Source organism: Elephas maximus, chromosome 1, assembly GCF_024166365.1.
Source record: "Elephas maximus indicus isolate mEleMax1 chromosome 1, mEleMax1 primary haplotype, whole genome shotgun sequence".
Taxonomy (NCBI): Eukaryota; Metazoa; Chordata; class Mammalia; order Proboscidea; family Elephantidae; genus Elephas; species Elephas maximus.
This window is the reverse complement of record NC_064819.1, coordinates 137,168,486-137,191,819: the sequence shown is the minus strand read 5'-3', so window position 1 is coordinate 137,191,819 and position 23,334 is coordinate 137,168,486. Positions and strand designations below refer to the sequence as shown.

General features: G+C 38.1%; 1 protein-coding gene across 3 annotated transcripts in view; it reads right to left on the bottom strand.

The window, feature by feature from the left end:
* Positions 1-23,334, bottom strand: part of CD109 (CD109 molecule) — a 208,059-nt gene that overhangs the window by 5,760 nt on the left and 178,965 nt on the right. For 2 of the 3 annotated variants that reach the window (XM_049895453.1, XM_049895437.1), the window contains 4 exons: positions 22,493-22,558; positions 17,164-17,306; positions 13,410-13,557; positions 11,602-11,704 (listed from right to left, as the gene is read on the bottom strand). In XM_049895453.1, coding sequence (XP_049751410.1) covers positions 11,602-11,704; positions 13,410-13,557; positions 17,164-17,306; positions 22,493-22,558 — 460 coding nt within the window. Of the gene's footprint in view, positions 1-5,032; positions 9,503-11,601; positions 11,705-13,409; positions 13,558-17,163; positions 17,307-22,492; positions 22,559-23,334 lie in introns of those variants that run through there. The other variant, XM_049895444.1, reaches the window with a different exon arrangement.

The window sequence follows — 23,334 nt, the reverse complement described above, 5'->3', positions numbered from 1 at the left end:
AGTTGCTGATAAGAAAAATGGAGAAGATGGGAACACCAGAATGAAGAACAGAGATAAAAGGTAGGGTTGTTGGGGACAGAGGGGTAGAGAGGAGATCCCTAAAGCAAGCAGGGACCCACAAGTTTCTCCGCCAGCACAGGAAACGCCCTCGTGAGGACACTACAAAAGTCTGGGCAGTGACGCCTCATCTTCCTGTACAGCCTGATAGACCGCATAACTAGGTTAGGGGAACAGCACCCCATATACCAATCTCTGCAATTTGGAATTATCATTGGTGAGCTGGAATAAATTGTTGAAATGTCTTCAAGGTCCCATTTGTGAATTTGCCCTAGCTGAAATGACCAGGGCAGTAGCAGGTCCAGGGAAGAGAAGAGGATCCACACACCTGCAAGCAAAGCATCACCTCTGGTCCATTGTAAGCACTAATGATTCAGTCAACACAAGCTATGGGGCATCAAATGCAGCCACCCACAGGCAATAGCTCACTGGAGAGCAGTAATGCTCCCTTCCCTCCTACCCAAAGGATATGCATATACAGCTAAAGCCTGAACCACATCCACTGACGTAAGCAGACACATAGTTAAAATCATAATTCATTACTCATTTAATACGTACCAAAAAAAAAAAAAGTTGCCATGCAGTCGGTTTCAGCTCATAGCGACTCTTTAGGACAGAGTAGAACTTCCCCATAGGGTTTCCAAGGAGCTGCTGGTGGGTTTGAACTGCTGACCTTTTGGTTAGCAGCCAAATGTTTAACCACTGTGCCACCAGGGCCCCTAATATGTACCAGATATTGCAAAACTTGCCCAAGATCAGACTATAAATAAGAGGTGCTGGGATTTCTGAGGGAGTACAGTAAATCACGTCCCTCATCCCGTTCTGGTGAACAAAAGTCAACAGATGAAGGAACCAAATATGCACTCTATTCATGATGGAGGCTAAGTTGGAGGACACAGCCTGGTGTAAGAAGCAAACGGGCCTGCCCATTGAATGCCATCCCTGGACAGACTTCCTCACCGGCCCCAGGCAGCACTGGGGCCAAGCAAAACCTAAGTCAGCACAGGAAAACTGAGGAGGATATCAGTGCAGGACCCAACTGGAGAAGAAGATAGGTGAGCTAAACTCAGCCAGTCCATTCTTCGTAACTCCACAACTTAGAGAAACAGTCTGTCTCCTTTGGGGTAGAGCAAGTCAAGGGAAACAGAACCTAAGAATATATACGGGAAATTCCCCCTCGTATACACCGCAGGGGAAAAGCTTTCCCCTCTAATAAGAGGAAGAGCCAAAATTCGTGCCCCGGTCTGCCTGGCACCAAAGCCCACAGTCTTAACCATCATGGTAGCTATATATGAACATGTCTAGTGAAATACTAGGGGGAGGATTACCAGGATTCAATTTTGTATGAGGATTTTTATTTTTACTGAGGCAAAGATAGAAAGAAATTGATTGTGTCAGAAATAAGGCAGATTGGGAGGACAGTACAGTACCTATACTCCAATCCTACACTTAGGTAGGTCTGAGCCATAAGAAGAGAGGGCCTACAAGCAGAAATTGAAAAAAGTTTTTGTTAAAAACTCGGTCAGCACCCCTGAAACTATTGCCTTGGAGTAATCTTTAAACCGTAACCAAAAATATTCCCTTCTTAAAATCAAACAAACAATAGTTTAGCTTAATTAGTAAAGAATGTCTGTCTTGAGCTTTATGCTCTTTTAAAAACTATTTGTATGGGATCAAATTGACAATGGCAACTCAAAAGAGTAGATAGGAGCCTTAGGGCGCAGTGAGTTTATGTTAATGAGGGAGGAAAAATGCAGAAAAGGAGAGCGAGAATGGTTGTACAATTTGAAAAATGTAATCAATGTCACAGAATGATACACTAAACTGCTGAATTGGTGTATGTTTTGCTGTGTACATTCTCAAAAACAAAAAACTAAATTAAAAAAAAAAAAACTCTGTGTGCACTGAGGCACAAGCAGCTCCACTCTGTACCCAAAGAACATAGTACAGAGTTAAAACCAAAAAAACCCATTGCCGTCAAGTCAATTCCGACTCATGGCAATTCTATAGGACAGAGTAGAACTGCCCCATAGGGTTTCTAAGGAGCAGCTTGTGGATACAACCTGTTGACCTTTTGGTTAGCAGCCATAGCTCTTAACCACTGCAGCACCATGGTTTCACACAGAGTTAGGGAAAGACAAACTCCCTACTTCAGTGTGGCACTTAGTGTCACTTTGGAACAATGAGGATTTCGGAGAACAAGCTCCTCTTTGGCAAGTGACAGTAACAGTGGAGTGAGTGCTGGGTACTCGAGCAATGCTAAAGTCCTTTCAGGCCCCTTGATGGCAGGAAAGATGACAGCACTAGGTATTCCAGGTAGGAATAAGTTAGTTGCTTGCAACAAAATCAATGTTTATAAACATGGTATTGTTAGTTTTCTTTTGCCACGTAACTAATTTCCACAAACTTAGTGGCTTAAAACAACATATGTCTAATATGTCGTAATTTCTGTGGGTGGAGTCTGGCCACTTTGGTCCTTTGTTTAGGGTTTCACATGGCTACTATCAACTTGTCCACTGGGGCTGCAGTCTCAGGGGAGACTCAAACAAGGAATGACCTGCTTTTGTTGGCAGAACTCAGTTCCTTGCAGCTGTAGGAACTTCAGTTTCTTGCTGGCTGTCGGCCAGAGGCTGCCCTCAGCTCCTACAAGCTGCTTTCAGGTCCTTGTCACGGGGGCCTCACAAGATAGGCAGTCCATACATGGCAGCTTGCTTCTTCAAAGCCAGAAAGAGACTTCAGCAAGAGAGTGCTACAGTCTCGTGTACATCCTGCCACCTCAGTCATATTCTATTGGTTAGAAGCAGTCACAGTCACACCCACACTCAAGGGAAGAAGAACGTGCAAGGGCATGAACGTGAGGAAGTGAGGACCATGGGGACCACCCTAGAGTCTGTGTACCACACTGGTTCAAACAAGATAGAAGTTTTCTCTCTTATAAAATAATCCAAAGGTAGGCAGTCCAAGGTAGCTCCATAAAGACTGGGGACTCTAGCTCCTTCCAGCTCTCTGACTCACAATCCGTATGGTCTGGTCTTCCTCCTGATGGACCAAGAGGCTGATAGAGCCCTAGCCAGCCATCTGCACTCCAGGTAGCAAGATAAAGGAAAGGACAAAAAATGGGGAAGGGAAAAGGGACCTTGCCCCTTTCCTTTTAAGAATATGTCTCAAAAGTACCAAGAATATTTCAGTTTATATCCCACTGGCCAAAATTTAGTTCATGGCACCACCTAGCTGCAAAGGAAACAGGACACTATGAGTTGGAATCATGTCCAAGGCAAGAGGTTTGTTTTTGTTTGTTTGCTTGTTTTTACTGTGAATAAACTCGGTCTCGCCACAAAGGAGGAGGGAGAGAGTGAGTTGAGTAGAAAGAAGCAAATGGCAGCCTCTGCTACACCGGACATCTACAAAGTGGGCCAGGTAAGAGAGAAAGAACAAAGCAGACCCCATGAGACCCCTCTCAGGGTCTATTACAGAGCATGAAACATTCCCGGAAGCTCTCAGAAATAATTGGATATAACTCTTCAAGGGGCTGTAGACCCCACATTATCACTTAGCTTGTGTAGATGATTGCTATTTACAAGGTCTCTTTTTACACCCAGAACAGTGAGATCTGGAAAACTCAAAATCCCAGCAGCTCATAGACTGAAATGATCATCAGAATCACCTGGGAAAGTTTAAGAATTCATATCCAGAACCTAATCCTAGACCTGCCAAATTGGGATTTCTAGAAGTAAGGCTAGAATTTTTCTTTTTTCCTTTTTTAAGTCAAACTCTGTGAGTCTGATGATCAACCACATTTGGCAAACTACCATTACAGACATTTTCAAAAAACAATCACTACATTTTTTCCTAGTCTCCAAGCTAAGTTTCCTAGAGTTGACATACAAATTTGTTAGCCTAAATATCTATCAAATGATTCTAATGACTCTATGGTGTATAAAGATAGTATTCAATGAATCATATTAAATTAATAGACATTACTAGGCAATCTAGAATTGCCCAGCATCACTTAGCTAGAGGGTTTCTCAACCTAAGTGCTATCGAGGTTTTAGGCTAGTATTTCTTAAGGGTGGGGGGCTGTCATGTGCATTTTAAGATATTTAGCAGCATCCCTGGGCTCTACCCACTAGATGCTAGTAACACTACACACCCCCACCCAGCTGTGAAAACCAAAAATGCATCCAGACATTGCCGAATGTCCCCTAGGGAGAGAGGAAAATCACCCCAATTGAAAACCATTGTGCTACCTTTACTAATTCTCAGAAGGTCATCAAATTCATGGCAGGAAAAAGGTTGAACACTGGATAAAACCAAAAAAAACCAAACCCACTGCCGTCGAGTCGATTCCGACTCATAGCGACCCTACTGGGTAAAAAAGGGAGTCAAGAAAATGTACCTTAAGAGTTAAGTTGTGAATGCTGCGTTTCATGCTGCAACTTCCTAGGTATAAAGAAACCATGCATTCTGTATTTCTACATAATTTCCAGAAATTGATATTAATTTTTTATTCACACCTCACCTACCTCTCCACTGACCCCACCCCAGGACTCAAAGCCAAGAATGAGGAGGGAGGAGGGGGTTGGTGGTTCTTTCACCTCACCCATGTCAAACCCTTGCAGCATAATAATACTTAATTTAACCTGCCCTCAGACATCCCATTTCTCAAAATTAAATAGGTTTAGGTAAGGGAGGAGTGCTATAGATATGCTTTAAGCTACAATAAAAAGAACACAGAAAATAAACAGATGGGGATTTTCATTTTTATTGATAAATCACTATTTTCTAGTGTAAAATTAACAATAGTGTAACACTACAACATTTAAAATTAAGACTTCAAAATCACTTTGATCCATATATAAAGCTCTAATTTCTGGAAAAAATAATGTTTTTACTTTAATAGTATTCTTCTTATATGCAAAAGAGCTTCTCAAAATAAGAGATTTATAGATTAAATTTTATCAAGTTTCCTTTTTGCAAAAAAAAAAAATTTACTCCACCACATCAACTACAGCCTACTAAAAAGCCAAAACATAAAGGCTTGAAGGGCCAGAATAGAGTCACATCCTTTTGAAGTTACCAAAGGTAAATCTTAAAGATCTACAAAGACCTACCACCAAATTACTACATCTGGCAGAAGAATGGCAAATCTTGGCCTTATGACAACATGAGATAGAAGAATGAGTCTTAAATATGTAGCAACACATGTTAACAATACACCCTTGTTACACAGATACACATATACCAATGTATAAGCTTCCTGTGAAGTGAGAAACTCAGAAACCATCCAGAAAGTATCTATTTTCCTGTGTGTTACAATAATTGAAATGAAAATGACAACATATGTTATCTGGCATGATGCAATGTGGCACAAGGAGATCTTCCGATGAGACACATGAAAACACAACTCATTGGCTAGAAACATTTTTAAACAAGCCTACTCCCACAGATATACACTTAATTTAAAATTTACATTGACTGCTTCATTTCCTGAAGAAAGTAAAATAATGGTCTAATCCAAAAAAAAAAAAAAATTTTTTTTTTATTTATTCAAAGTGGTGATAAAAATGACTGCCCTTCAAATTACTTCCAATATAACTTGATATTTAATAATATTAACATAAATATCTTGAACAGATAGGGAATTGTGAGTTCCGGTAAGTATGCTATACTTACCGGAATTTGAAAACAAAGAAAAAAATGATGCATATAGTTTGACAGGATCAAACAGAAGCCTCAGTTAAGAATGTAGAAGGTTCTGAAGCTTATCCAAGAGTTCACTTACTGAAAGTGTCTCAAATTACAACGTGCAAGAAAATGATGCACCCAAAAATATATAATGACACCTTGAACCAGGGCAGCTACTTGGTGGGATACATATTGTCTTTATGCTAAGAAATCTTGCTAAGGAGGTATTTACAACATATTTTTATAGGAATGTGTATTAAAGTTCAATTAAGCAAATTAGAAAAGGTAAAACTGTTACAAAGAGCTCTATATTATATGCCAGCAGGTTAACAGAAAGATCCCTTTAAAAATGACAAAGGAAAATCTGAGCGCCAATATTTTTTTAAAATGTCATGAGATAGCCAGAAACATAGAATGAATTATGTCAAAATAAGAATAGTTGGCCAGAATATTTATAGCTATATGTAAAATAAACAGAAATTAGGGCTAAATATAACATAACTTTTTCTTTTAATAACTATACCCAGATTCAAAAGAATGGGGCAGAGAAAGTTATACTGCCCACAGTCCTGGAAATTTCCATGTGTAGGTTGTGGTATTGCATATTTAAGTAACAGACTGCTAGGTAATAGATGCAAACCAGATTCTATCTAAGCACAATGCTCAGATTATAATCTAACCAAAATAGTAATTAAAAGATATTACTACCATTTTTAGAATATTTGGAAAAACAAGGTTTAACAGAACAAAACAAATAAAATGAAGCATTTCATTGACTGGCATATTTTAATGGGTTTAGTTTATTTTTTAGAATTATGACTAAAGGTGGTAAAATGGTGAAACCAAATATAAAAGTGCTGTTCTGACCTAAAATTGCTTGGCTACTAGCTGTTCCCAACACTCAGTCTCTGGAATCACTGGCTGGTCAAAAATGGAAGTAATACGTGCTGGTGTCTTAAGAAGGTTCCCAATCAGTTGGAAAGAAGGGGGACTTTAAATTAGTTCATATCAGGAAATGAAATCGACAGCATCCTAAATGGAAGCATTTCAACATAACCAAACTTAAAGGTAAAATGAGTTTTTAATATTTATTACTCAGGACATGGGGGAGAAAAAGTCTATACTATTAATTAATTACTATTACTACATGAACTCTTTTCTCCTCATGCCCGTGGCTTTATAGCCAGTTTTAATCCAAACCCACTGCTTGTTGTAGCAGAGCAAGTTCTCTGAGAAAGATGAGAAGCAAGAGGCCTGGGCAGCCCCACAGCTCCACTGCTCCCTGATGCAGTGCTAACTAATCCTTTCTTCTCCTCTTCCTCCTCCTCCTTTTTTAATACATTTATAATATATAAAAAGAGATGAGATACAAGGTGACTTTTTACCTGAAATTTTAAAGCATTTCACAAAAAAAAAAAAAATTAGAGTTCTAGTGTTTAAATGAAGAAAGATAATCTTAAAAAAAAAATACAATCTGTCTTCCAATGGCCTTTCCAATCTAGTGTTTCACAATACATTACACTGGAAAGTCAGTGTAACTTATTTACTGAATAATATAAGGTAATAATGGTCAGTATAAGATTCACTGGGCAGAGCAGGGGAGGGGGGCATTGTTGCCAACACCCTCCCAATTTCATCATAAGATGATTTCATCTCTAAGGAGCCCTGGTGGTGCAATGGTTAAAGCACTTGACTGCTAACCAAAAAGGTCAGCAGTTCAAATCTACCCAGCAGCTCCACAGGAGAAAAGACCTAGCAGTAAAGTAAATCACCTAGCAGTAAATCACACAAAAAAACACTAAACCAAGATAATTTCATCTTTAAAGTTGTGCTAAGGTATAAAGGCCAAAAATACCGTTTCAGAGAGACCCCAACATAACAAATACCTTTTTTAGGTCAGATTGTTTCAAAGGTGTAACAGATCTAAAAACATTCCCCACCTGCAAACAAACACAAGGAAATTGTTTATTTGATGTTTAGCTGCTGACTCCATAGACTACCGTCTGAGAATCCATTTTCTACATACAGGCCACAAGATTTAAAATCCTGAATTTTGGTAAGTCCTACATTGGTGTCCAAAACATCCAAAGGCAATACGTGCACATCCACTCCGCTCCACCAGAATTCCTCAAAACTCACTAACACATAAACATTCTTTTTAAGTTTAGCTTTAAAGGCTATATCTGCATATTTTATTTGCAATGAATTTATTTTTAAATCAGTTCAATAAAATTATAATTTGAAGTCAATGGCAATTTTTTTCCATGTCCACTTGAGGGAAATGCCATGGAGTTAAAGAGCAAAATTAAACTATAAAAATTTTTTTGATATCCAAAATATATCAATATTTGTAAAAGGGAAAAAACAGAAAGAAGAGAGGAAGTAGAAAAAGGAGGGAGGGAGGAGGGACTTTTCTTTAAAATTTTAACCCAGAAAAATGAATATTATCCTTCAGAATACAGGATAACCAATGACCCAGGTGCTCAAAATTCAAAATTTCTTACAGATTCACAGCCAGCATCAGATGTCACGAGGCAGCTGGCAGCCTGACACTCAGACACCTGTGCCTGGAAAGGGTTCTACAGGAAGCCTGTCCAAGGCCATAAAACACTTCACATCAGAAGTTACACCAAGAATCTCTGATACCCATCACATCTCAGCTTCTTTCCCAGACTACAGTCAGATCAGTCTGCTGCATTTTATACAGGATTTCTTTGTGCCCTGGCTTACAGTCCCCCATTACTAACAAAAAGTGTGTCTCCTGGTCTAGGATCTTCCAGTCTAAGCTCATAAGGCACATATGTTGTGGTGCTCTCCGCTTCTCACCCCTGAAACAGAGCCGGTATGTGGGGGCTGGAGACCTGAGAGGGAGGGCAGCACCCCAAGCACCTCTTAGGACAGTTTTCATTACACTCCTCAACCTCTGAGCAGCATATAAAGCACAGGAAAACACACTCGCTCTCTCATTCTTGTCTCCAGAAGGTTTGAGTGGGAGGGGGTATGTGATCAGATCTGAAGTGGAAACCATTTACCTTATTTAAAAATTCACCATCTACATTCCAGAAAGAAAGAAGTAATGTTCAATTAAAAAGTACATACTGAGGTGCGGGGTGAGGAGCAGGGTTAGGTCGGAGATGGGAAAGCACAGAACAAGCGCCCCCTTCTGGTTGTTTTCTCCCAGTTCCCAGGGAATCCATCTTTAATAGGAAATTTAATATGAAAGCAAACACTGATACATAATAATGCTTAAGAACCTAGGCTTCTAGAAAATGAAAAGAATAATCTAAAACAGAGTTTTTATTCTGGAGAAAACAAACATCTCAAAAAAAAATCCCAGAACATCTCAGGAGGGGAAATAAAGATACGCAACTGCAATAATTCTGATTCTGATTTCAGACAAAGGTCAGACGAAGAAACTTATGCAGCTACCTATACTAGGACCTATTATACACCATTCCCCCACCCCCATATAAAGAAAACAAATGTTTTTCAAAACTGTCAGAAGCAATATTCATTATGAAAACAAAACAATCACATGTGATTTCTGGAAATGTTAGTGTGACATACAGTCTTTAAGAAATAAATCACAGCCATCGTTGCAAAGAGAACAGAAGCGCGAAACAGAAAACGAGAATGACTGAAGAGTGATGAAGGGAGCTTGCAGCTCCTTTCTCGCAAAGGTGGCAGCCATGGACATGTCCGCAAAGGTCACAAGAGGACAGCTTCGCTTTGGAGTTGTAAGTTCTCACCGCTCGTCTCCCTGTTCAAAGAGGCAACAACAGTTTACTTTTCTCCCTTGTTCGGAAATATATACTTTTCCAAAACTTAAGAGCACTTCAATACACTTCCCTGAGTTTTCCATTCTTGACGTAATTTTATCGTTCTTTACAAGAAACAATCAAAATGCTATATCAGTTCAAGAGGGGTCCAAACTGCTAACCAAATCTGAGAGAAGCAATGCCTTCTGTCCAGTCTATCTCCCACCAGCAGCTGCCCAGCATTAAAAGAGAGAAGGAGCAGTTGCACAACTTTAATCTCTCATTGGAACAGGAAAGATTTTAAATTGAGGACTGTTTAACCTCCTCAAGAGTAGCACTGTCTAAGCGTTCAAATAAAGGTTCTAATAATTTGAACTACTGAAGACAGATGTTTACAATCAGCTTCATTAAAAAGTATACACATATGAAGTCTGCAATGTCTTGTTTAAACGTGTTAAAACGTTAAGCACGTAGTATCTAAATACTATTTATTTAACCTGAGTAAAACTGACAGCACAACCTAATATAAAAATTCTATACAAAGCAGTTGGAGCCCGGGTGGTGCAGTGATTAAGAGCTACAGTGAACTATGGCTGCAAAGCAAAAGGTTGGCAGTTTGAATCTACCAGCTGCTCCTTGGAAACCCTATGGGGCAGTTCTATTCTATCTTATAGGGTTGCTATGAGTTGGAATCAACTAACAGCAGCGGGTTTTGGGTTTTGGTTTTTATATGAAGCAGTTACAACACTATAGTAATTATATTCACTACAGTAGATAAATGATTTTTGTGTTTACAATTTCTTTTAAAAAATTCTATTTTCAAATTTATAACCAGTTTTTTTTTTTATTATTTGTTTTCTAGTTTTAGGATTTTTAAAAATGAGTTATTAGGGTTTTATTATTCTGGTCATTCCCATATTTTCATTTTAAAATGGACCTCTCAAAAATAAACTGATTTCTACAAAACGCTTATATAAGCTGAATCTTTTTCTTTTTTTTTTCCTTAAATGTTTAAAACCTTCTCTGTGCACCTGATACATCAATTAGGGAATTCTGCAACTAGGTTAACAAAGCTGGATAACTAGTACTGTCAACGGGTCACCAGAGTATATCACATCCCTCGCCCAGAAAAAAGGGCTACCATCACTTTTTTCCCAAAATGCTCCATAAGAACCCAGTCATAAGCTCTTCCCCAAACAAGATAATTCAACAGGAGGCAAAAGACAAGAGGAACTGGCTTAATGACTTAAAAGGAAAGAGGAGTGATGCCTACCCCTTAGTCTAAATGAATATTCTATCAAATGCTACCAACAATGTGAACACACTCACTCTATTTTTAAGTATAATTATCAACAACTACCTAATACCTGAAGATGTTCCCCTCACTCTGAGCTACCAGGATCTGACTTACTACAATTAGAAATGTTAGCCCAGAGGTCGCACACTCACAAGAAGCCACTCTGTGGGTGAACATAGATTTTATTAACTTTGGTGATTCCAGTCCAGATTTCTACTTCCACATCTAAATTTCTATCATTTTATGAAGCAAAAAGCTACCAATGAAATCAAAACAGCTCAAGTTATTTTCCAAACAGACTATTTTTTTCTTGACACACTAAAAAAAAAAAAAAGTATAAATTTTAGCAAAACAACAGACTCCCTCAGTACACAAATACCTAAACCAAAACAGCTGATGCCATTACACTGTGGATGCTGCCCCTGTTCTCTCCTAAAGAGCTCCCATTTTAAGACAGGAACCAGATAGAATGAGTGCTAGAAACATAAGCAAAACTCTGGAAACTGACTACAACTGGACTCTCAATGTCAATTTTTCTTTGTAAATTTTGTAGTTGTGAGTTAAAAATCTAAAATATTATGAGAAAAAATACTACTTTTTAATATTCATACATTAAATGATATCGTGGGACCTTTATAAATTATCAGTTGTCTTCATTAAAATGGAAAGCTCACTTCCTGCTCCCCGCCTTCCAGTCCTCTCTACCCCTATAAGCAACCCAACAGGTGCAGTAGTCACTTGGAAAAAATAAACATCTGGTTTAACTTCTAAATAACAGTATTAGGGACTCCAGAACACACTTACTTGGTTCATAGTAATCCACTATGGACACCGAAGCATCTTGGGTGTTTGAAACCTTGAAGTTTCTCACAGCAGGAATATCAACACAAACCTGGGTTTCATTTACCTTGAAAAACACAAAAGACTCTTGAGGGAGTGGCAGACTGTATGTTCATGATAAAATAAAGGTTTTTCTTTTATCACTTTAGGAGACAGACAAAAGCTAACATTTAGGGAGGACTTCTATGTTCAGGTGTTGCACCAAGTGCTTTTTATGAATTATCTCAATTAACTCATACAGAAACCCTTACAAGATAGGCATTGTCCTTACTTCCATTTTACTGAAAGAGATACTAAGAATTGGAGTGGTTACATAGGTGGCACCAAGGACACAGCTCCTGTGCCATGGGGCTTCACCCAGGTCCTGTCCCAGGCACTGCAACACCCCCAGCTCCTGAGTCAGCTGCTAATGACTCACAGCAGCCTGCTTCTCCGGAGAACTGTCCCCAGCTCATAAGTGCCGCTTGATCCAGTAAGTAATCCTGGAGTGGGGGTGCACCCCACAACCAATGACTGACTGGAAGGAAGTACAAGAGGCTGGCACTCCTGCCTCCAGGAGGGACCACTTATGCTAACTTCGCAAACAATACTGGTTAAAGAATCTGAAATTAGTAAATTTATTCAAACATCCCATTACTTGCCAAGAGCAGTAAACAAAAAGTCAAATTAATCAGTCAAAAAGTACCGGACACTCAAACTAAGATAACCATTGACAAGAACATCAGAGATACAGGGCAAACTCCAAAACCAACTACTTCACTAAATAAAAATCTCCATTTTTTTTTTTTTTGTCAAGTTCTAAATTGTGGATTTCAAGCTGTATTTAATATATAGAAATTCCTGAACAGTAAAATAATCTAGAGACTCTGAGGAAGTTTTAACAGGATTTAAACTAGAGTAGTTTTTAAGTCCTAAAGCAAATTAGAAAACTCAGAAACTAGCTTTTAAAAAAACAGATATTTAGCAAAATATTTTTGATTCATATTCAGCAAAACTGGAATAAAGAACATATGTCTGTATTTCCCCATCCCGTGTAACATCAAATCCTAAGAACACTTAGAACTCAATTTCAATTCAACCTAGGAGTTTCATAGAGATGTTAGAAGAAAAAACTTACAAGCCATCAGTTTTGAGACATGACAAATAGACTCTGAAATTCTTCATTTACACATCTTTCAGAACTAAAAATCCTCGTATTTTATGCATCTTATTCTTGAGTCAGTAGTTTTCATACAGCAAGGAAAGACTTTACAAAGATTAAATAATAATACTGTGTCGAAACCAAACCTTTGAGAATATTCTCCTATGATTTAAGCACCTAAGTTTTCAAGGCAGGAATATCAGTGCCTTTGGCATTTGTTAAAAGCTTCATGAAAACACTTTAAAACACATAAAGCTTTCATTCTCAGCATTTAAACAAAGACTTTTACGAGTTTGCTGAGGCAGAGGTTCTCCAAGTGAGGTCTGGACTGAATTTCTGAAATTATAACATGGCAATTTCTATATTTTTTTACATCTTGCCTGAAATAATGATTTCGTTATCAAGACCTTCAATGGCCTCATCATTAAACATAATTCTCTTTCAACTAATTTTATTGAGCTGTCTTTTTAGTGGAGACAAACACATGATTGCCATACTAAAATCATTCACAGGCACAAAAAGCTGAGCTAAGAATGACTTAAATAAAACATGCTTAAGGTAGACTTTTGAACACAGTAAATGGTGGCTTTGTCAGTAGTTGCCTACGGGAAACTTATGTTTTACTACTTACAGAATCTAAGTATAGGTTGACTGTTCCATGATCGTGCTCCACTTTCTTAATTATCTCGCTCCGAGGAATTGCATCCAAAGGCACAGCAAAACCACTGAGTAGGGTAACTTCCATAAGGGCCATGCCACTCCTAGCTGGCCCCAAATACCTAAACAAGGAGGAAAGGATGGAAGGAAACCCTTTAAGGAAAACTAAAGTTGATGTTATAAATGATCTTCGTGCAGAAATTCAAACAGTCAAGTCTTTTTCCAAATTTTATTTTTTGAGTTCATGTAAAAATCATAGAAAAAATTTTTTGAAACAGAAAATTTTAAATCAGGTTATCCATTTCCTGTATATGTGATATTCTTATAATATCCAACCATATGAGAAACAATGATATGACCATCTATTCACTTGCCAGTGTGAAATGCCCACATGTGCTGGGTAGGTTGTACCTATTACAGGTACAAACTACATCCCCTTTCAAAGGACAATTCTGTTTTCTAGTGGTGATTCCAAACCGAATTGCATTTTTCATTTTCTCAAGAATTGACAGCACTAAACTTTCCAGTCAAAAGTCAGAAATTGAAAAGGAGGCATCCCTTGACCACTTGGTAGGAGACCCTAGCCAAGTCCTTGGCAACCTTTTCTTCATCTGGTTTTAGAAAACGCAGACCAGTAGGGAGAGGCCTTCCCTTAGTTTTCCCACATAGTTGGAGCGCATTTTGTGTTTTCTTTGGCCACCGTGAAAGAATTACAAGCCTAGCAAAGTTTCATTACACTGCACTGTTCTCTCATCCTGTTGTATACAATGTGAGTATCAAAGGATCTGAGCACCAAGAACACGTCGTCTCCTTGAAAATAAACATTTTTCTGAAATGGATAGGCAGCAAGAAACTTTTGTTGGGAGCAGAAAAAGCCCAGCATGGTTATGGAAAGGCATTTGTCTCCAATGTGAAAGGACTGTAAATTGTTGAGTTCCCGTTGTCATTTCAGATGGCACAAAGCAAGAAGGGCTGTTAGAGAATCTTGCTTTTTAGAGGCAACACTCTGCCTGCCAAACAAGACTGATGGAAAAGCCATTCAGTACAACTGCTGACATCAGCTGGCTCAGCAATCTGAAGCAACTGAAATCATCTGCTGGGCGATACACTTAGCTAAAAGAGATGCTATTGAAAATAAACACTGGGTTGAAACTAGAAGTGTTTGTAGCGCAACAAAAATTACAGATGAGAAAAACAGCCAATCTGTTCACATACGGTGACTTTCAGTACATCATCGAAAGTGCCTTGGTGACCTGCCTTTCTACCAGCCAGGAAAAGATTTTGTTATACTAGCATACCACACAGAAAACCTTGTCTAAGGTGAATAATGTCTTGGATCCTTTGATGGGAATACAGTCTGAAACATCAGGTAATCTTTCTATAAAATGCCACTGAAAAAAATTCACTTACAATGTTATTCATGTTTCATACAAGGTTTCTCTCAGAAAACTAATGGCAGCATCTAAATCCTTTTCATAAAGGTTCCACACTCACATAAACACATTTTCCTTGTTAAGGTCCTCCAAAACATCTTACATATAGTCCCTCTGCCTACCAAAAGTCTTTTGTAAACCTGATTCCTGATGCTGGATGTAAGAATTGGAATCCTGAATCATTACATAAGCAGCCCCTATAAATGGTGAGGCCCCTTTATGGGCTGAATCCTGGTTCCACATCATTTTTCTCATTGTTTCTTCACCTGACTCCCTGAAAGGTAATATCCCCCTCCAATAGCTTCATGAGACTCTTCTTCTTAGCCCTTGTCAAAACTAGAATTTTGCACTTATTGGGGGATTATTATTATTAATTTCTGTCTCCCCCTCCAAATGGGAAGCTCCATGAAGTTTAGACCTGTCTCTTTTAGCTCACTATTACATGTCACACCTGACACTGAGCCTGGCACATAGTACAGACTCATCCAGTACTTACTGAATGAATAAATACATGGATCAATAAATAAATCAATGAATGAATGAGAAAAGCAAGGATAATTACAGCACCTACTTTATAGAGTTATTGTAAGGATTAATGGAGATGCATGTAAAAGTGCTTGGTACAGTGCCTGGAACATAAGTTTGTGATAAATGCATGCTGTTATGTTTACAATAAGGAGCCCTGGTAGTGCAATGGTTAAGTGCTCAACTGCTAAAAGAAAGGTTGGCAGTTCAAACCCACCGAGCAGCTCCACAGAAAAAAGATGTGGTTGATTCTTAAAGAGTACAGCCTAGGAAACCCCATGGGGCAGTTCTACTCTGTCACGTGGGGTCACTGTGGGTCAAAATTAACTACACAGCACTTAACAACAACAACATGATTACAATCATAATAATATGATGCCATTATTCTGGAATAGAACCCCACTGCAAGCTTAGTAAAGAATAATGGCCTAGATGCCCATCAGCAAAAGAATGGATGAACAAATTATAGTACACACACACAATGGAATACTATGCAACAATAAAGAACAATGATAAATCTGTGAAACATCTCACAACATGGATGAATCCGGGGGGCATTATGCTAAGTGAAATTAGTCAGTCACAAAAAGACAAGTATCGTTTGAGACCACTATTGTAAGAACTCAAGAAAAGGTTTAAGCACTGAAGAAAACATTCTTTGACAGTTATGAGGGTAGAGAGGCAGGGGGAGAGGAATTCACTAGATGATAGACAAGGATCATCTTCAGTGAAGGGAATGACAACACACAATAGAGGGGAAGTCAGCACATCTGGACCGAAGCAAAAGCTAAGAAGTTTCCTAGACACATCTAAACACTTTGAGGGACAGAGTAGCTGGGGCTGGGGCCTGGGGACCATAGTTTCTGGGAACATCTAGGTCAACTGGCATGAGAAAGTTTATTAAGAAAATGTTCTGCATTCCACTTTGGGAAGTGGTATCTGGGGTCTTAAAACCTTGCAAGTGGCCATCTAAGATGCATCAATTGGTCCCAACCCACTTGGATCAAAGGAGAATGAAGAACACCAAGGACACAAGGAAAATATTAGCCCAAGGAACTAATGGTTCCACATAAACCAGGGACTCCACCAGCCTGAGACCAGAGAACTAGATGGTGCCCAGGTACCACCAATGACTACCCTGACAGGGAACACAACATGGTTTTGGACGGAGAAAGTGAAAAGTATGCAGCAGAACTCAAATTCAAGTAAAAAGACCAGACTTAATGGATTGACAGAGGCTGGAAGAACCCCCAAAACTATGGCCCCTAGATGCTCTGTTAGCCCAGAACTGAAAGCATTTCCAAAGCCCACTCTTCAAAGATTAGACAGAACTATAAAACAGAAAATAACACACGCGAGGAGTATGCTTCTTAGCTGAATCAGGTACACGAGACCAAATGGGCAGCTCCTGCCTGGAGGCAGGAAGGGACAGGAAATGGCTGAATGGACATAGGGAACCCAGGGTAGAAAGGGGGAGCGTGCTGTCACACTGTGGGATTGCAACTAATGTCACAAAACAACATGTGTATAAATTTTTGTATGAGAAATTAACTTGAGCTGTAAATTTTCACCTAAAGCACACACAAAAAAAGAAGAAGAATCAGGGGCCTACTTTTTTCTTAGCTGAAAAGGAAGTCACTGCAGAGATTCTCAAGTCCCACTACTGTTAGTCCAAAATGCCCACAAAGATGAGGAATGGGTCAAATATATATGTGACACTTTACACCAAAACCATGAACAAGATTTACAGAGACCTAAACAAATGCCTACCTTGTGCACACACTCAGATTCAAGTGGTTAATATCATCTTCATCATCATTTACAGCAACATCTAAATCAAAGGCTTCTTCATTTTGGAGAGATCTTCGTCTTCTAGAAGATTCTGAATTTTTCACATTATAAATAACATTGAGCTGCAATAAATAACAATATATTAGCAGTAAATTATTAGCAATAAATTGCCATCATTACAAATTCAAAATAATAGGCATAGGTTTTCTCTGGGATAATCCCAATTAGATATGGAATAATCTTCAAACTAAAAAAAAAGAAAAAAACAGCTTCACTGGCTAATGAAATTTCATTATTAACAAATATTCTTATAACATTGATAAGCAATAATTTTTTTTTAATTTTTCTCATGGGTAATATTGTTTTATAAACCAATCTCTTATTTTGATGAAAGCTGACCACCGGAAGTGGCTTAAGTTCAAAGTTCAAAAGGTATTATAGGGCAACAGTCCTGGGGGGTTCCTCTAGTCTCTGTCAGTCCAGTAAGTCTGGCCTTCTTTAGAAATTTGAGTTTTGTTCTACATTTTTTTCTCCCATTCTAACTGGGATCTTTTATTGTATCCCTGGTCAGAACGGTTGGTAGTGGTAGCTGGCCACCATCCAGTTCTTCTGGTCTCAGTCTGTGGTTCTTGTGGGCCATCAGTCCTGTGGACCAAGTTTTTCCTTGAATCTTTGGTTTCCTTCACTCTCCTTTGCTCCAGGTGAGAAGAGACCCATAGTTGTATCCTAGGTGGTCACTCACAAGCTTTTAAGATCCTAGACACTACTCACCAACTTAGGATGTAGAACATTATATTTATGTGCTATGTTACACCAATTGATTTAGATGTCCCCTGAGACTACGGTCCTGAGCTTCAAACCCAGTTATTCACTCCCATGAGGTGTTTGGATATGTCTAGGAAGTTTCCTTGACTGTGCCCCCATGTGCTCTATTATATATATGAATATATACGCAGCACACATAAACATGTAAATACATACGACTGCAGATACACCTGTACAGGCATGCTCATATACTCACATGTGCACTCCTATACTCATATACACATACATGTCTACCTATGTAACCACACGTATATTTTATTAGGGATATATTTTAAGGAGATACTGTGTGGTTTAAAATCAGGAAAGGTGTGTATCAGGTTTGTATCCTTTCATCATACTTATTCAGTCTGTATGCTGAGCAAATAATCCGAGAAGCTGGACTGTATGAAGAAGAATGGGGCATCAGGATTGGAGGAAGATTCATTAACAACCTGCGTTATGCAGGTGACACAACCTTGCTTGCTGAAACAGAAGAGGACTTGAAGCACTTCCTGATGAAGATCAAAGACCACAGCTTTCAACATGGGTTATACATTGAGAGTCATTGAAAAAGAGGAAGATCCACTATGAGATGGATTAACACAGTGGCTCCAACAATGGGCTCAATGATTGAGAGGATGGCACAGGACAGGGGAGCATTTCATTCTGTTGCACATAGGGTCACTATGAGTCGGAACCAACTCAATGGCACCTAACAACAACAACAACATTACTGTTGTTGCAAAACTGTCTGTTACAGTTTTTATGGAAATTGTCCCTTATTCTCAGGAACTTCCTAGTGTCTTTATTTACCTTCAACAAGTTGTGCAAACTTCACCCATATTGGGTATTGCCTTTCCCGTCACCAAAAATAACAAGTGTCTATTATCTAGAAAGTGATTTCCCCCATCCTCCTCCCATCCCTGGTGTATACTTCTTCTTGATTTTTTATAAAATGATGCCATATGCTATTTGTCCTTTTGTGATTCACTTATTTCACCCAGCATAATGTCCTCCAGATTCATCCATGTTATGTTTTGCAGACCTCCTAATTGTCCTTCATAAAAAAAAAATATAGTTGTATAGTATTCCACTGAAAATGTGTACCACAATGTATTTATCCGTTCATCTGGTGATGGACACTTAAGTTGTTTATATCATTTTGCTATTGTGAATAATGATGCAATGAACATAGGTGTGCACATGTCTATTTACATCACTGCTCTTATTTCTCTAGGATATATACCTAGGATTGGGATCGCTGGATCATAAGGTATTTCTAGCTTTTTGAAAAAGTGCCTTATTTTTCTCCATAGTGGTTTACTATTTTACTTTCCTACTACCAATGAAAAAGAGTTCCTGCCCACCTCCCCCACCTCGCCAGCATTTGTTTTCTGTTTTTTTGATCATTGCCATTTTTGCAGGGGTGAGACGATATCTTATTGTAGTTTTGACTTGCATCTCTCTAATATAGGGTCATTATGAGTCAGAATCAACTCGACGGCAGTGGGTTTGGTTTTTTTTGGAATGGCTAATTATCATGAGTATATTTTTATGTATTTGTTGGCGACCTGAATGTCCTCTTCGGTGAATTGTCTGTTCATGTCCTTTGCTCATTTTTTGATTGGATTGTTTGTCTTTTTCTTGTTGGGTTGTTGAAGTTTTCTGTATATTTTAGAGATTAGATCCTTATCAGATATGTCTTTGCCAAAGTTATTTCCCAGTTTGTAGATTTTCTTTTTACTCTCTCAGCAAAGTCTTTTGATAAGCACAGGTATTTAATTTTTAGGATGTCCCAGTTATCTAATTTATCTTCTGTCCTTCATGCATTTTTTTTGTTTGTTTTGCTTGATATTCTACTTTTGCTGAAGATTAGGTCCCCTAGCTTAGACCCTATGTTTTCTTCCAGGAACTTTACGGTTTTAGCTTTAACATTCAGGTCTTTAAGCCAGCTCGAGTTAGTTTTTGTGTATGATGTGAAGATCCTGATTCATTTTTTTACACATGGATATCCAGTTTTTCCAGCACAATTCGTTGAAGAGACTGTTTCTTTCCCATTGAATGGGCTTTGACCCTTTGTCAAAGGTCAGCTCCCCAGAGATGGATGGATTTACTTCTGGGTTTGCAATTCTATTCCATTGATCTATGTGTCTGTCATTGTACCAGTACCAGGCTATTTTGATTACTGTGGCTGTATAATAACTTTTGAGATTGGGAAGTGAAAGGCCTCCTACTTTGTTGTTGTTCAATATTGCTTTAGCTATTCAGGCCCTCCTTCCTCTCCATATAAAGTTGGAGATTAGATTTTCCACTCCATTAAAAAATGTTGTTGGGATGTGGATAGGGGTTGCATTATATCTATGATAACTTTTGGTAGTTGTCTTAGTTATCTAGTGCTGCTATAACAGAAATACCACAAGCAAATGGCTTTAACAAAGAGAAGGGCATCCTTGTCCTGTTTCCATTCTCAAGGGGAATGTTCTCAATCTTTCTCCATTGAGAGTAACAGAGAAATGTTTTATTTCTTCCACTTTTTTGACACCAAGGTCCTATCACTATTGCTATGTAAAGTCGTAGTCTCAGTGTTCTTAAAAAACACGTACACACACCTTTCAGAACTAAATATCCTCTCTCTAAGCCTTCATCTTTCAAGCCTAAGAGTTCTGATCATTTTATTCTGCCACAACCAGACTCAAACAACCCTTCCTCCCCTGGATCATTCTGATTGGCTCTCTGTGGGCATTCTCCAACTCTTTCTTAAACTACAACAATTAGAATTATAGAGGATTGTGCAGTTGAAGAATGGTTTCATAAACTTGGAGAGCTAGTCTCTGTTATTTTCATCACACCCTTTCTAATGATACGCAATTTTCATTTAAATAGCAATGTCATTAGGAAACAAACTATGATTACTAGATTTATCCCTTGGTCATAATTAATAACTACGAGTAAGTATTAAAGTTTATATATGGCCTGCAGTAAAGTTCAACTGTTCTCTCAGAGAACTTCAAGAGATCTTGTAGTTTATTGCCAATAGCCTAGCAAAAAGGTTAACGTTTGCTACAAACCTGAGAGTTTTCTTTGCCCTCCTTCTTTCCAGGCTCTTATAAAAATACCAACTGAAAGAAATCTCAATACCAGTTTCTGGATGACCAGCCCCAGCCTTTTTGTAATTTTTTTCTCCAACATGAGAAGTATCTCTTGGTCCCCACATTTTGTTCTCTGCATTTTGATACAGACATAGGGCTTGTGGACATTCTCACCTCACCAGTAAGTACCACAGTCACACGTGTCCTTCAATCTTCAAGTAAAAATCCCCTGGTTTCAGTAACTGACATTTGATTTATCAAGAATTAATTCCAATCAAACTGATGACCTTAGTATCCAAAATATCCTATGTATTTACTATTAGATTTACTTTTTGCATCGAAAGACAGCTTGGGAATGAGAATTTTCCCATGGTCTTTGTTAGTAAAGATGAATACAAATAACTCACTTTGTGTCTATCATTTTCATGATCACCTATCCTTGATGTTGAAAAACATTTGCTGTGTTTTGAATATCATGAAAAATAATTTTAGAATTACTTGGAAGTTTCCATATTATATCTATCTTCCCTACTTAGCAAGTACACTTGTTCTCTTGAAAAAATACCTTTTCCCTATAAGAGCTGGGGTTTTTTGTTTTGTTTTTAATTTACTCAGTAAGTTTTTCAGGGTTTGTTTGGTTTGTTTTTTCTACCTAAGTACTTTTGATCCTGTCATATTATTTTGGGTTTCCAGTAAGATGATTTCAAAGTCCCCATGATTTTCATGTATGATTTAATATAATAACTATTCCATTCAGTATTTTTCATACTACTTCCATTTTATTGTAGCTCCTATTGGACTATAAAAGGCAGATTTCTTGGAGTTGTCTTCCCATCACAGAGCACTGAACAAATCATGTTCTAATTTCCATATTTACTATTATATGAGGTTATACATTAAAAAAAAAAACTTTCTATTTTCAAGTCTATAACTTGTAATGCCATGTTTACCTTTACATGATTAGATAAATCTTATGAAGTTGTAACCTAAATTTGTATTTGTTTATCAAGTCATAGTAGAAACTCTACCATCATTACAGCTTCTGAGCTGTATTTGCACAAAAAGTGGGGGTTGCGGGTTCCTAACAATTCACATGAATCACATTAGAGGGTTTTAATCCTTACTTCAAGAAGCACTCACTTAAAGCACAATAAAAATTAAAAAAAAAAAAAAAAAAGAAGAAGTAAACACTCTCCAAGAAATGTTTTTCAAAGATATTAATCCTTGCAACTGCTATCTACTCGCTAGCTGGTAACATCTCTAATATCTTTTATTAAAGTGACTTATTTTGCCTAAGTCACAGATATAAATTATTAGAAATTTCATACAAGTTAAAAATAAGCAATACCTCTAACTAAAGACTTATTCTAAAAAGTCATATTTTACTAAGCAAAAAAAAAAGCATTATTACATACCTGACAAATAGCAAATCCAAAACCATTTGCAGAAATATTAACTGTAGTTGGCTGTACCACAGGAAGCTGAATAAAAGTGAAAAAAAAAAATGTGAATGAGGCTTATTTTCCATACCTATGTCCTTCCAAATAGAACAAGAAATCAGTGTCAGTCCTCACTTGAAATATAAGCGTACTGTGGAAAGGATTAAGAGTTTTACATGGTTTCACATGCCAAAAGCCAAGGGTCAACCAGGTATGAGGTAAAAACAGAAGTGCACAGTCTCTGGACACGCTCACCTCTGACCTTTGGGAGGGCACATTAGTACTACTGACAGGTCTGCCTTCCTGTAGGGGTTGAGAAGTACGAAAGCCATCTCCTTCCCCTAAGCTCCCTTAGTCAGGGCCTTAATCCTCTGGCCTTCCTGGGAACACAATGATACATCATTACTGACTACACTTTCTTCCTTCTGTTTCTTTCCCATCACCCCTTTTCCTTAGTTTCTAGCCTTGAACTCATCATCTTTATCCACTGCCCTCAACCTCCCACAAGATTAAACAAATAAATAAAGTTAGGGACTAGCATGTTCCTTTACTTCATTTTAAAGTAAGAATTCTACTACTAGTTCTACTCAACTCTTCTAAAAGGAAGTGTGATGCAACTAGGAAAAAAAAACAAAAAACATGGCCTTTGAAATCATGAGTTCAAATCCTAGCTCTACGCTCACTAGTATATGATCTTAAGGAAGCTACTTAATTTTTCTGGCCTTCAGTTTCATCATGAGTTCAATGGTGATAAAAGTATTTACTTCTTAGTATTGTTTTGAGAAGTAAATGCAAAAACACATGTAAAGGAGTCTAGC